The 14,385-nt window shown below is 35.6% G+C and overlaps 1 protein-coding gene across 2 annotated transcripts in view; it reads right to left on the bottom strand.

The window, feature by feature from the left end:
* Positions 1-14,385, bottom strand: part of LOC100366913 (centrosomal protein of 135 kDa) — a 53,072-nt gene that overhangs the window by 20,665 nt on the left and 18,022 nt on the right. For both annotated transcript variants that reach the window (XM_006816898.3, XM_085497780.1), the window contains 6 exons: positions 12,802-12,930; positions 10,155-10,436; positions 8,327-8,477; positions 6,335-6,609; positions 5,971-6,114; positions 501-593 (listed from right to left, as the gene is read on the bottom strand). In XM_006816898.3, coding sequence (XP_006816961.1) covers positions 501-593; positions 5,971-6,114; positions 6,335-6,609; positions 8,327-8,477; positions 10,155-10,436; positions 12,802-12,930 — 1,074 coding nt within the window. The remainder of the gene's footprint in view (positions 1-500; positions 594-5,970; positions 6,115-6,334; positions 6,610-8,326; positions 8,478-10,154; positions 10,437-12,801; positions 12,931-14,385) is intronic.

The raw sequence follows: 14,385 nt of genomic DNA, 5'->3' as shown, positions 1-14,385 counted from the left end.
AATAAATTTACGTTCATGCACACTCCCAAATTTTGCAATTCAAAATAATCATTTAATTAATTTGTCTGCTTTTCCTATCAAAATACAATATATAAAACAAAATTATACATTAAATGTGCTCAAAACAATCAATATTAACCATTATATGTTATGTCCATTAGTCAAACTAAACTGAGTTACTCGCTAAATATTACGCAAGTATTTTACATTAAAGGGCGACAGTCGTTGTGTCGTGTCCTGTTCGATATGGGACTCATAGCGACGTATACTACGCGTGTAAAATACATTGTTTATTTACATGAAATTCGAACGCGCGCTGCGCGACGACCACTGCGCTTTAAGTAAGAATCCAGGGTGGTCTAATTTGAGAATAGTCAAGCAACAAATGACATCGTTCATAATAGTGTCAAATCATGAAACTAACAGTAAGTGTGAAAGTGTACATGTAATAGGATCCACAGAAGGACATGTATTTACTTGTATACTAATTGATATGTTACCTCTGACATATGCCTTTCAAATTTATCCAACAACACCTGCAATTCATCCCTTTCACGTTTAAGCCTGTACAGCTCTGTGTCTTCATCAATGCTCTGTAAAGAAATCACATGAATCAGCTAACATGTCAATCTCAGTGGAAATCACATGAATCAGCTAGCATGTCAATCTCAGTGGAAATCACATGAATCAGCTAGCATGTCAATCTCAGTGGAAATCACATGAATCAGCTAACATGTCAATCTCAGTGGAAATCACATGAATCAGCTAACATGTCAATCTCAGTGGAAATCACATGAATCAGCTAGCATGTCAATCTCAGTGGAAATCACATGAATCAGCTAGCATGTCAATCTCAGTGGAAATCACATGAATCAGCTAACATGTCAATCTCAGTGGAAATCACATGAATCAGCTAGCATGTCAATCTCAGTGGAAATCACATGAATCAGCTAACATGTCAATCTCAGTGGAAATCACATGAATCAGCTAACATGTCAATCTCAGTGGAAATCACATGAATCAGCTAACATGTCAATCTCAGTGGAAATCACATGAATCAGCTAGCATGTCAATCTCAGTGGAAATCACATGAATCAGCTAGCATGTCAATCTCAGTGGAAATCACATGAATCAGCTAACATGTCAATCTCAGTGGAAATCACATGAATCAGCTAGCATGTCAATCTCAGTGGAAATCACATGAATCAGCTAACATGTCAATCTCAGTGGAAATCACATGAATCAGCTAACATGTCAATCTCAGTGGAAATCACATGAATCAGCTAACATGTCAATCTCAGTGGAAATCACATGAATCAGCTAACATGTCAATCTCAGTGGAAATCACATGAATCAGCTAGCATGTCAATCTCAGTGGAAATCACATGAATCAGCTAACATGTCAATCTCAGTGGAAATCACATGAATCAGCTAGCATGTCAATCTCAGTGGAAATCACATGAATCAGCTAACATGTCAATCTCAGTGGAAATCACATGAATCTGCTAGCATGTCAATCTCAGTGGAAATCACGTAAATCAGCTAACATGTCAATCTCAGTGGAAATCACATGAATCAGCTAACATGTCAATCTCAGTGGAAATCACATGAATCAGCTAGCATGTCAATCTCAGTGGAAATCACATGAATCAGCTAACATGTCAATCTCAGTGGAAATCACATGAATCTGCTAGCATGTCAATCTCAGTGGAAATCACGTAAATCAGCTAACATGTCAATCTCAGTGGAAATCACATGAATCAGCTAACATGTCAATCTCAGTGGAAATCACATGAATCAGCTAGCATGTCAATCTCAGTGGAAATCACATGAAGCAGCTAACATGTCAATCTCAGTGGAAATCACATGAATCTGCTAGCATGTCAATCTCAGTGGAAATCACATGAATCAGCTAACATGTCAATCTCAGTGGAAATCACATGAATCAGCTAACATGTCAATCTCAGTGGAAATCACATGAATCTGCTAGCATGTCAATCTCAGTGGAAATCACGTAAATCAGCTAACATGTCAATCTCAGTGGAAATCACATGAATCAGCTAACATGTCAATCTCAGTGGAAATCACATGAATCAGCTAGCATGTCAATCTCAGTGGAAATCACATGAAGCAGCTAACATGTCAATCTCAGTGGAAATCACATGAATCAGCTAACATGTCAATCTCAGTGGAAATCACATGAAGCAGCTAACATGTCAATCTCAGTGGAAATCACATGAATCAGCTAACATGTCAATCTCAGTGGAAATCACATGAATCTGCTAGCATGTCAATCTCAGTGGAAATCACATGAATCAGCTAACATGTCAATCTCAGTGGAAATCACATGAATAAGCTAACATGTCAATCTCAGTGGAAATCACATGAATCAGCTAACATGTCAATCTCAGTGGAAATCACATGAATCAGCTAACATGTCAATCTCAGTGGAAATCACATGAATCAGCTAACATGTCAATCTCAGTGGAAATCACATGAAGCAGCTAACATGTCAATCTCAGTGGAAATCACATGAATCAGCTAACATGTCAATCTCAGTGGAAATCACATGAATCAGCTAACATGTCAATCTCAGTGGAAATCACATGAATCAGCTAACATGTCAATCTCAGTGGAAATCACATGAATCAGCTAGCATGTCAATCTCAGTGGAAATCACATGAATCAGCTAACATGTCAATCTCAGTGGAAATCACATGAATCAGCTAACATGTCAATCTCAGTGGAAATCACATGAATCAGCTAACATGTCAATCTCAGTGGAAATCACATGAATCAGCTAACATGTCAATCTCAGTGGAAATCACATGAATCTGCTAGCATGTCAATCTCAGTGGAAATCACATGAATCAGCTAACATGTCAATCTCAGTGGAAATCACATGAATAAGCTAACATGTCAATCTCAGTGGAAATCACATGAATCAGCTAACATGTCAATCTCAGTGGAAATCACATGAATCAGCTAACATGTCAATCTCAGTGGAAATCACATGAATCAGCTAACATGTCAATCTCAGTGGAAATCACATGAAGCAGCTAACATGTCAATCTCAGTGGAAATCACATGAATCAGCTAACATGTCAATCTCAGTGGAAATCACATGAATCAGCTAACATGTCAATCTCAGTGGAAATCACATGAATCAGCTAACATGTCAATCTCAGTGGAAATCACATGAATCAGCTAGCATGTCAATCTCAGTGGAAATCACATGAATCAGCTAACATGTCAATCTCAGTGGAAATCACATGAATCAGCTAACATGTCAATCTCAGTGGAAATCACATGAATCAGCTAACATGTCAATCTCAGTGGAAATCACATGAATCTGCTAGCATGTCAATCTCAGTGGAAATCACGTAAATCAGCTAACATGTCAATCTCAGTGGAAATCACATGAATCAGCTAACATGTCAATCTCAGTGGAAATCACATGAATCAGCTAGCATGTCAATCTCAGTGGAAATCACATGAATCAGCTAGCATGTCAATCTTAGTGGAAATCACATGAATCAGCTAGCATGTCAATCTCAGTGGAAATCACATGAATCAGCTAACATGTCAATCTCAGTGGAAATCACATGAATCAGCTAACATGTCAATCTCAGTGGAAATCACATGAAGCAGCTAACATGTCAATCTCAGTGGAAATCACATGAATCAGCTAACATGTCAATCTCAGTGGAAATAACATGAAGCAGCTAACATGTCAATCTCAGTGGAAATCACATGAAGCAGCTAACATGTCAATCTCAGTGGAAATCACATGAATCAGCTAACATGTCAATCTCAGTGGAAATCACATGAATCAGCTAACATGTCAATCTCAGTGGAAATCACATGAAGCAGCTAGCATGTCAATCTCAGTGGAAATCACGTAAATCAGCTAACATGTCAATCTCAGTGAAAATCACATGAATCAGCTAACATGTCAATCTTAGTGGAAATCACATGAATCAGCTAACATGTCAATCTCAGTGGAAATCACATGAAGCAGCTAACATGTCAATCTCAGTGGAAATCACATGAAGCAGCTAACATGTCAATCTCAGTGGAAATCACATGAATCAGCTAACATGTCAATCTCAGTGGAAATCACATGAATCTGCTAGCATGTCAATCTCAGTGGAAATCACGTAAATCAGCTAACATGTCAATCTCAGTGGAAATCACATGAATCAGCTAGCATGTCAATCTCAGTGGAAATCACATGAATCAGCTAACATGTCAATCTCAGTGGAAATCACATGAATCAGCTAACATGTCAATCTCAGTGGAAATCACATGAATCAGCTAACATGTCAATCTCAGTGGAAATCACATGAATCAGCTAACATGTCAATCTCAGTGGAAATCACATGAATCAGCTAACATGTCAATCTCAGTGGAAATCACATGAATCAGCTAACATGTCAATCTCAGTGGAAATCACATGAATCAGCTAACATGTCAATCTCAGTGGAAATCACATGAATCAGCTAACATGTCAATCTCAGTGGAAATCACATGAATCAGCTAACATGTCAATCTCAGTGGAAATCACATGAATCAGCTAACATGTCAATCACAGTGGAAATCACATGAATCAGCTAACATGTCAATCTTAGTGGAAATCACATGAATCAGCTAACATGTCAATCTTAGTGGAAATCACATGAATCAACTAACATGTCAATCTCAGTGGAAATCACATGAATCAGCTAACATGTCAATCTCAGTGGAAATCACATGAATCAGCTAACATGTCAATCTCAGTGGAAATCACATGAATCAGCTAACATGTCAATCTCAGTGGAAATCACATGAATCAGCTAACATGCCAATCACAGTGGAAATCACATGAATCAGCTAACATGTCAATCTTAGTGGAAGTCACATGAATCAGCTAACATGTCAATCTTAGTGGAAGTCACATGAATCAGCTAACATGTAAATCTCAGTGGAAATCACATGAATCAGCTAACATGTCAATTTCAGTAGAAATCACATGAATCAGCTAACATGTCAATCTCAGTGGAAATCACATGAATCTGCTAGCATGTCAATCTCAGTGGAAATCACATGAATCAGCTAACATGTCAATCTCAGTGGAAATCACATGAATCAGCTAGCATGTCAATCTCAGTGGAAATCACATGAATCAGCTAACATGTCAATCTCAGTGGAAATCACATGAATCAGCTAGCATGTCAATTTCAGTGGAAATCACATGAATCAGCTAACATGTCAATCTCAGTGGAAATCACATGAATCAGCTAACATGTAAATCTCAGTGGAAATCACATGAATCAGCTAGCATGTCAATCTCAGTGGAAATCACATGAATCAGCTAACATGTCAATCTCAGTGTACAATTATCACATATACTTATGGTGAATACAGGGCAAGTATTCCAAGGTGCACACAGGACTACCATTTTCAAAAATAAGTTGCCCAACAGGACAAGTAAAAATTTACAAAAATTTCATAAACCAGTTTGTCATCAAAACTATGGATATTATACAATAATTAAGCAATAAGACATTTATTTATTATTTGTATTCCCACTTTGATATATGGCCCTAAATTACCAATTATTGTCCAAGGACTACCATTTTCAAAAATCAGTTACCAAACAGGAGAAGTAGAAATTTACAAAAACTACATAAACCAGTTTGTCATCAAAACTATAAGTATTAAGCAATAAGACATTTATTTATTATTTGTATTCCCACTTTGATATATGGCCCTAAATTATCCATGGGACAATTGGTTTTAAAACTTGTTGTTGTTAACCCTTTAAGCACCAAAGCCAACTTCTGCCACCTTTTACAAAATAAAACCCAAATTTTGATCAGGAGGACCCATAGCTCAAAATTATCCCCAAAATAGTAGAAAATACATAAAAATACCAGTAGACAAAATGATGGCACTCAATTTTAGAGACCTGGAATAGTGTATACTTACTCTGTCTCTGGTAGGTGTTAGAGATCCAAATCTGGAAGGGCTGGATGATCTAATACGCAATGCTCTCAGTAACTCATATTCTCTCTTATAAAAATCTCTTTCATCTTCCAATACCCTTATGATAGTTTCGTAATGAGCAGAACCCTGTGAAATTAAAGTCAGATTACTTTGTGACGGAATAACTACTGGCACCATCAACTTCTCTAAAAAAAATGAATGCATGTTTAATTTGGCTCTTATCATCCCACATAGTAATCAGTCGATTCCAATGTTGTTGTAAAAAAATAAAATTTAGCAGTCAATCAACTGAGAAAGCAAACTATTTTATACTGTATCTGCAAAAATATAATAAATAATTCCTTACCCTGCACCTAGAAGGCGACTTAGCCCTACTAGGACTACTTGAGGTAGAACGTTTACTTGGCGACCCTTTCGTGGGGCTACGACTACGACTTCTACTTCTAGTCGAGGAAGACAGACTTCTATCTTTCAAAATTTTTTGCAGAACTTCGACTTCTCCTTTAAAGTAGTCCCGTTCTTCTTCCAGTTTACGCATAATACCTTCTACTCTGGAAGGTGATTTACTGCGCTTCGTCGGAGACAGACGAAGTCTCTCTAGTTCTAGCACCAATTCACGTTCTATGTTCAAATATATAATAACAATGAAAAGTATGTTCTCCTCAGGAGTTGTGAAAAATACATAGTGTTGTCTCAATTTACAATGGTTCTGGCAATTATTCAGACAGTCAGTTAAATAGCAAGATCGCTTGCAACTTTGCAAAACACTTTGTGTTTGCTTTGTTCTAGACTTGATGGCGCCACTTCACAGAAGGCATTATGTTTGATTCACTATTTCATAAAGTCAACAGGTGAAATAGCCTGCCACATAGCAATTTCAGTTTACACAACTCACATGCCATATGGAGAAAAAGCAACAGGTGGTTGTAAAATAACCTGTCCTTATAGACAGGTGAATAGAGATTTTAGTTTTCAAAACTCACATGCCATATGAAGACAAAGCAACAGGTGGTTGTAAAATAACCTGTCCTTATAGACAGGTGAATAGAGATTTCAGTTTTCACAACTCACTTGTCATATGAAGAGAAAGCAACAGGTGGTTGTAAAATAACCTGTCCTTATAGACAGGTGAATAGAGATTTTAGTTTTCAAAACTCACATGCCATATGAAGACAAAGCAACAGGTGATTGTAAAATAACCTGTCCTTATAGACAGGTGAATGGAGATTTCAGTTTTCACAACTCACTTGTCATATGAAGAGAAAGCAACAGATGGTTGTAAAATAACCTGTCCTTATAGACAGGTGAATAGAGATTTCAGTTTTCATAACTCACTTGCCATATGAAGACAAAGCAACAGGTGATTGTAAAATAACCTGTCCTTATAGACAGGTGAATAGAGATTTTAGTTTTCACAACTCACTTATCATATGAAGAGAAAGCAACAGATGGTTGTAAAATAACCTGTCCTTATAGACAGGTGAATAGAGATTTTAGTTTTCACAACTCACTTGTCATATGAAGAGAAAGCAACAGATGGTTGTAAAATAACCTGTCCTTATAGACAGGTGAATAGAGATTTCAGTTTTCACAACTCACTTGCCATATGAAGACAAAGCAACAGATGGTTGTAAAATAACCTGTCCTTATAGACAGGTGAATAGAGATTTCAGTTTCTATGAAAAACAATTTTGTAACAGCAAGTCACAGCGACTTTCGCAGAATGTTGTTCTCATTAAATTATCAAATTAATAGCTATGAAAATAAAATGATTTACAGTATTAAATTGTCCCATAATTATCTGTACTGATAATATAGTAGGAACCCACATTCTCGGCTGCCAACTAATGTAGTGCACTTTTATTTTTAATATGAAAACCAGTAATTGCTTATTATATATACAATGGAAGACTGAACAACATCTTTTGAGACACTATTTACAGTAGCTGGTAGACATTAGGAACAAGCAGGATACTCCAAGTAAACACATCAATCTTATCATGACACTTGTTTAACATTTTCACAACCAGTTCCCCCTTTTCATCATGAATTCACAAAATAGTCCCATTTATAGTCTGCACTTTCCTTCAGAAGATTGGAACAAAAATAACAAAATTTGTTGAATAAAAATTTTGTCTGTTGGCACCAAAATTCAGGTTTATTTCACGAAATATTGAAAAATATAAGAATAAAGTGCAGAATAATATGGGTGAGAAAGTCTGGCTGTGAAAAGGTTAAGATGGTGTTCCTATCAACAGTTACTAATGATGTGAAACTGTCGTATCTTGAGTACAACGTGTATTTACACAGACTTGTAGGTGTAGAAAATGACTCGTACCATTTGAGGTAAGTTTGTTGACTTTGTCACTGAGTCTCCTCTTGTCCTCCTGTACACGGTCTAAAAGGTCTTTCAGTTGGTGAATTTCTTGTTTTCTAATGGATGCTTCTGACGCTAGCTGCTCCTTATCCATAATTATATTCTTGTGTTCCTGTGAGTTTGCAAACATATTAGTGAGCAGCACAACTAACAGTGAAATTCTTTTCCTTCGTGAAGGAATTTTAGTGAGTAGAGAGTCAGATAGGACTGCTTGATTAAACCATATTTTCTCTGATCATAGTGCATGCACAGAGATGTGTCTATGGCCAAATTATTTCAATGATTTAGTATACATGAAATGTAATATTCTGATTCATGTGCACTTTATGTGTGACTTTCTGTGAGACACACTTCTAATACTGTAAAATACTCTGGAATTAATTTTAGGTGAAAGAACTTTTTGGCTGTTTTATATGGAATTTATTTTCACTGACAAGTTTAATGTAAAATATAGGAAAAAAGGTATATTTGCTGGATTTTATTTTCACTGAATCATTCCTTCAGCGAAAATAGTGAAAATTAATTCCAAGCGAAAATAAAGTATTCTACAGTAGAGAAAATATGGTAATTTTATGCAAATATGTATTTTATTTTTTATTTTAGGCATAATTTCCCATTGGCTACAGATAGATCTTGCTGAAAATGTGAAACAAATTAAGCAGAATTCTTTGTTGAAAGGTGACCTTAGCGTTCCAATGGTCAGTGACATTAACTTTGATGCTTTAGTAGGTGGTTCCTAGTTAGAGTAGATAAACTTGGGTCAGGTCGGGGACTCTAAACTTAAAGGTTAAAAATGTATCCTCTTCATATTTACAGTTGGATTCAGTAAGATTTGCATACTATAATTTCCATGCATACTTTACGATTTTAATTAGATTCAAGAATTGAGCCTTAAATTATCAATTGTTACGTCACTAGGCTTACAACAATGCACCATATATCATCATTTATAATCAAATAATAAAACTGACATGAGCACAGATTGTGTCGCCATTCCAACGGGGGGGGGGGGGGGGGGGGGGGGGCTTTAGAGGAATTTCAAATGCATTCTGTGTCACCTTATTATTGCAAATCCAACATGATTATTATAATTATTGTCTTCAAAGCAACATGCCATAAGGAAACAGAATGAGAATAAACTGATAATAAAAATATAAATCCTGACTCGTTCTGAAATAAACTGGAAACAATCGGTATAAATATTTGAGATGAACTCAGTGATTGTTACCAGGCACAGTGTACACGATGAGTAGTCATGGAAACGATACATATTTCATGATTTTAATCTGTTATTTGAATGACATGATTTGAAGATAGACTTTTAGTGTGCATATTATGAGTTTGGATGTACATTGGGTCAGCTTTACAGACGACAGAAAATCAGATATTCTCTACCACATACAAACTAGTCACTAACTATTGTCACCAATATACTTGGCAATGTGCCAAATACAAACCTGAAATGATGTTTCTATTCTCAAAGCTACAACTCCTACTATACAAAGGTGTTTTTATTTTATATACCGCTATAAACCATTCAATATATGCCTATTCACCCACTTCTGGGGGTGTGTCTCTTATATTTTATGGCTTACATGATAGGCTATTATGCTTGACCTAATTAGACAACTTTTTTTTAATTTTCACCATGATTTTTATCCATGTCCAAATAGTTGAAAATTTTTTTTCACATCATGATAGTTGAAATATCTTTTGGAGAAGTAAAATTAAATACAGACTCCGCTCGATCAGCAGAATCAATTAAATATCTCAATAAAGTAGGATTTACCACTCTTAGCTGTTGAAGTTCTAACTCCAATGAGTCGGCTTCCCTTGTGGACTGCTGCAGTTCCTTCTGAACTTCGGTGACATCCCTGTCGGCTGCGGTGATAGCAACATCTTTATCGGTCTGTAATTGCTTAGCGAGCCGATCAATATCTTTCATTTCAGAGATGAGTTCTTCGTTTTTAGATGACAATGATCTCACTTTAATATTTGCATCATGTTTATCTTGGATTGTATCTTTCAGTCTTTTCTCCAAGTCACGGTTTGCTTGTTGTAGGTAATCAATCTACAAAAAAAAAAAAATACTAAGTTAAATTCACCTTCCTACAATCAAATTTCTCATTTAGGACACATTGCTAGTTTGATAATGTGAAAGTTGAACACTGTTTTCTGTATTAATGCAGCATATTTTGACATGCCAAATGACACCATATTTGACATGCCAAATGACACCATATTTGACATGCCAGATGACACCATATTTGAAATGCCAAATAACAGTATATTTGACATGGCAGATGACACCATATTTGACATGCCAAATGATACCATATTTGACATGCCAGATTACACCAAATTTGACATGCCAGATGACACCATATTTGAAATGCCAAATGATAGTATATTTGACATGCCAAATGATAGCATATTTGACATGCCAAATGATAGCATATTTGACTTGCCGAATGATACTATATTCGACATGCCGAATGACACCATATTTGACATGCCAGATGATACCTTATTTGACATGCCAAATGATAGCATACTTGACATGCCAAATGATACTACATTGTATATTTGACATGCCAGATGACACCATATTTGACATGACAGATGACACCATATTTGACATGCCAAATGATACCATATTTGACATGCCAAATGATACTATATTTGACATGCCAGTTTACACCATATTTGACATGCCAGATTACACCATATTTGACATGCCAGATTACACCATATTTGACATGCCAGATTACACCATATTTGACATGCCAAATGATAGCATACTTGACATGCCAGATGACACCATATTTGACATGCCAAATGATACCATATTTGACATGCCAAATGATAGCATACTTGACATGCCAAATGATACTTTATTTGACATGCCAGTTTACACCAAATTTGACATGCCAGATTACACCATATTTGACATGCCAGATTACACCATATTTGACATGCCAACTGATACCATATTTGACATGCCAAATGATAGTATACTTGACATGCCAGATGACACCATATTTGACATGCCAAATGATAGCATACTTGACATGCCAAATGATACTATATTTTACATGCCAAATGACACCATATTTGACATGGCAGCTGACACCATATTTGACATGCCAAATGATACCATATTTGACATGCCAAATGACACCATATTTGACATGCCAGATTACACCAAATTTGGCATGCCAGATGACACCATATTTGACATGCCAAATGATAGTATATTTGACATGCCAAAAGATACAATATTTGACATGCCAAATGATAGCATATTTGACATGCCGAATGATACTATATTTGACATGCCAAATGAAACCATATTTGACATGCCAGATTACACCATATTTGACATGCCAAATGACACCATATTTGACATGCCAAATGACACCATATTTGACATGCCAAATGACACCATATTTGACATGCCAAATGACACCATATTTGACATGTTAAATGATACCATATTTGACATGCCGAATGATACCATATATGCTCTATTGGTAAGTAGCGCATACACTTTACATATTAAAATGTCTAAATATGTCTATGATCAAAATAAATCATATTTCCTAATCAAGTACACAATAAATGTAACTGTTGGTTTATATGTGCTGCTATTGGATACACACTTCTAATAGAAAAAATATGGTATACATGTATGTCAGCTGACTGGTTGTGATGTAAGTGCATGCAATAAGGACAAAAACAAAATGTCGCTGATTGGAGTTTCAAAGTGAGAAACTGACACACTTAGGCAGTTTTCCCAAGAAAATTTGGCACTGAGAAATCTTGTGATATCATCTCAAAAACAACTAGAATCAGAGGAATTTTAACACAAAGTGCCTGAAATTTTAGGAGGAAAGTTTTTCTTCAGATTACCAAATTACACTCAGACTCGGGCTCCTCACTGAGAAAATAATATAAAGCTCACAAATACAGACAGTGGAAACATGAATTTAAATTAGATGTAAATAACATGTGACTACACAAACTTTTATTTGTTTATTTAGAAATAATTATTTAATCCAACTTGAAAAATTATGTTGAAATGGGAGAGAACAGTAAAGGATGACACAAGGATGGACATATGTCAAAAATATGTGGAGGACTGAACAGATGGATTGGGGGTTGACATAATGTTTGCTTTACTTCAGCTGGAGATTTTTAGAGGCATATCGGTACTTGTACAGGTCACGGAGACCAGCCCTAAAACAAATTTATAATTCTTGAAAAGAAACTTTTATGATATTGCATAAACACATTACTTTAGAAATAATTATTTTGTTGGATCACATCCAAAAATTTTTATTTTTATTATGCCACTTAAAGTATTAAAGCAAGACACTGCAGCATATAGTGGTGGGTGTGGCAGAGATTTGATGAGGTGAACCACTAAAACTTACCTGAGTATTGAGATGGGATATGAGTCTCTCATTGCCCCTGTTTTTAGACTCAGTAGAAACTACATCGTACGGTCTTCCACCTTCTAACTGTCTGTTCAGACGATCAATCTCTTGATCTCGAGCATCCACCTAGAGAAGAGAATTATAAATTTACTGCAATGAGCTGAGCTACCCAGATTTGGGAAAAAGATACAATACTACTGTATTATGGTGTATTAATTTTGTAGAAGTATATGATTGATAAACAGAGTACATATATCAAATTCCAAAAAATACAACTATGTGTATATGATGTCTGCTAATAAACCTTTTCTCTAAATAGCCGCTGAAATCTTGCAGAGAGCCAACAATATTTTTTCCTTGGCAATGGAAACTACTGAATTTAGCGGTTAGTAATGCACGTTATTGTAGTAGGGAATATAACACTATTTAGACGGAAATATAAGTTGCATTGCTCTGGCAAATAAGCAAATCAATGAAAATGTTAATTATCTTAGTTTTGGCTATTGTTATGTAGATGATCATTATTGTTTCTTGAATTAATTAAACAGTTGAAATTTAAACTGTTAAAATGGTCTGGGCAGGACAGTGAACCAACTACACGTATCTTAGAATGAAAGAAAAGACAGATTAAATTTAAACTGTTAAAATGGTCTGGGCAGGACAGTGAACCAACTACATGTATCTTAGAATGAAAGAAAAGACAGATTAAATTTAAACTGTTAAAATGGTCTGGGCAGGACAGTGAACCAACTACATGTATCTTAGAATGAAAGAAAAGACAGATTAAATTTAAACTGTTAAAATGGTCTGGGCAGGACAGTGAACCAACTACACGTATCTTAGAATGAAAGAAAAGACAGATTAAATTTAAACTGTTAAAATGGTCTGGGCAGGACAGTGAACCAACTACACGTATCTTAGAATGAAAGAAAAGACAGATTAAATTTAAACTGTTAAAATGGTCTGGGCAGGACAGTGAACCAACTACACGTATCTTAGAATGAAAGAAAAGACAGATTAAATTTAAACTGTTAAAATGGTCTGGGCAGGACAGTGAACCAACTACATGTATCTTAGAATGAAAGAAAAGACAGATTAAATTTAAACTGTTAAAATGGTCTGGGCAGGACAGTGAACCAACTACATGTATCTTAGAATGAAAGAAAAGACAGATTAAATTTAAACTGTTAAAATGGTCTGGGCAGGACAGTGAACCAACTACATGTATCTTAGAATGAAAGAAAAGACAGATTAAATTTAAACTGTTAAAATGGTCTGGGCAGGACAGTGAACCAACTACATGTATCTTAGAATGAAAGAAAAGACAGATTAAATTTAAACTGTTAAAATGGTCTGGGCAGGACAGTGAACCAACTACATGTATCTTAGAATGAAAGAAAAGACAGATTAAATTTAAACTGTTAAAATGGTCTGGGCAGGACAGTGAACCAACTACACGTATCTTAGAATGAAAGAAAAGACAGATTAAATTTAAACTGTTAAAATGGTCTGGGCAGGACAGTGAACCAACTACATGTATCTTAGAATGAAAGAAAAGACAGATTAAATTTAAACTGTTAA

This window comes from Saccoglossus kowalevskii, chromosome 4, assembly GCF_978046115.1.
Source record: "Saccoglossus kowalevskii chromosome 4, keSacKowa6.1, whole genome shotgun sequence".
NCBI lineage: Eukaryota > Metazoa > Hemichordata > Enteropneusta > Harrimaniidae > Saccoglossus > Saccoglossus kowalevskii.
This window is presented reverse-complemented; position numbering and strand designations above follow the sequence as displayed.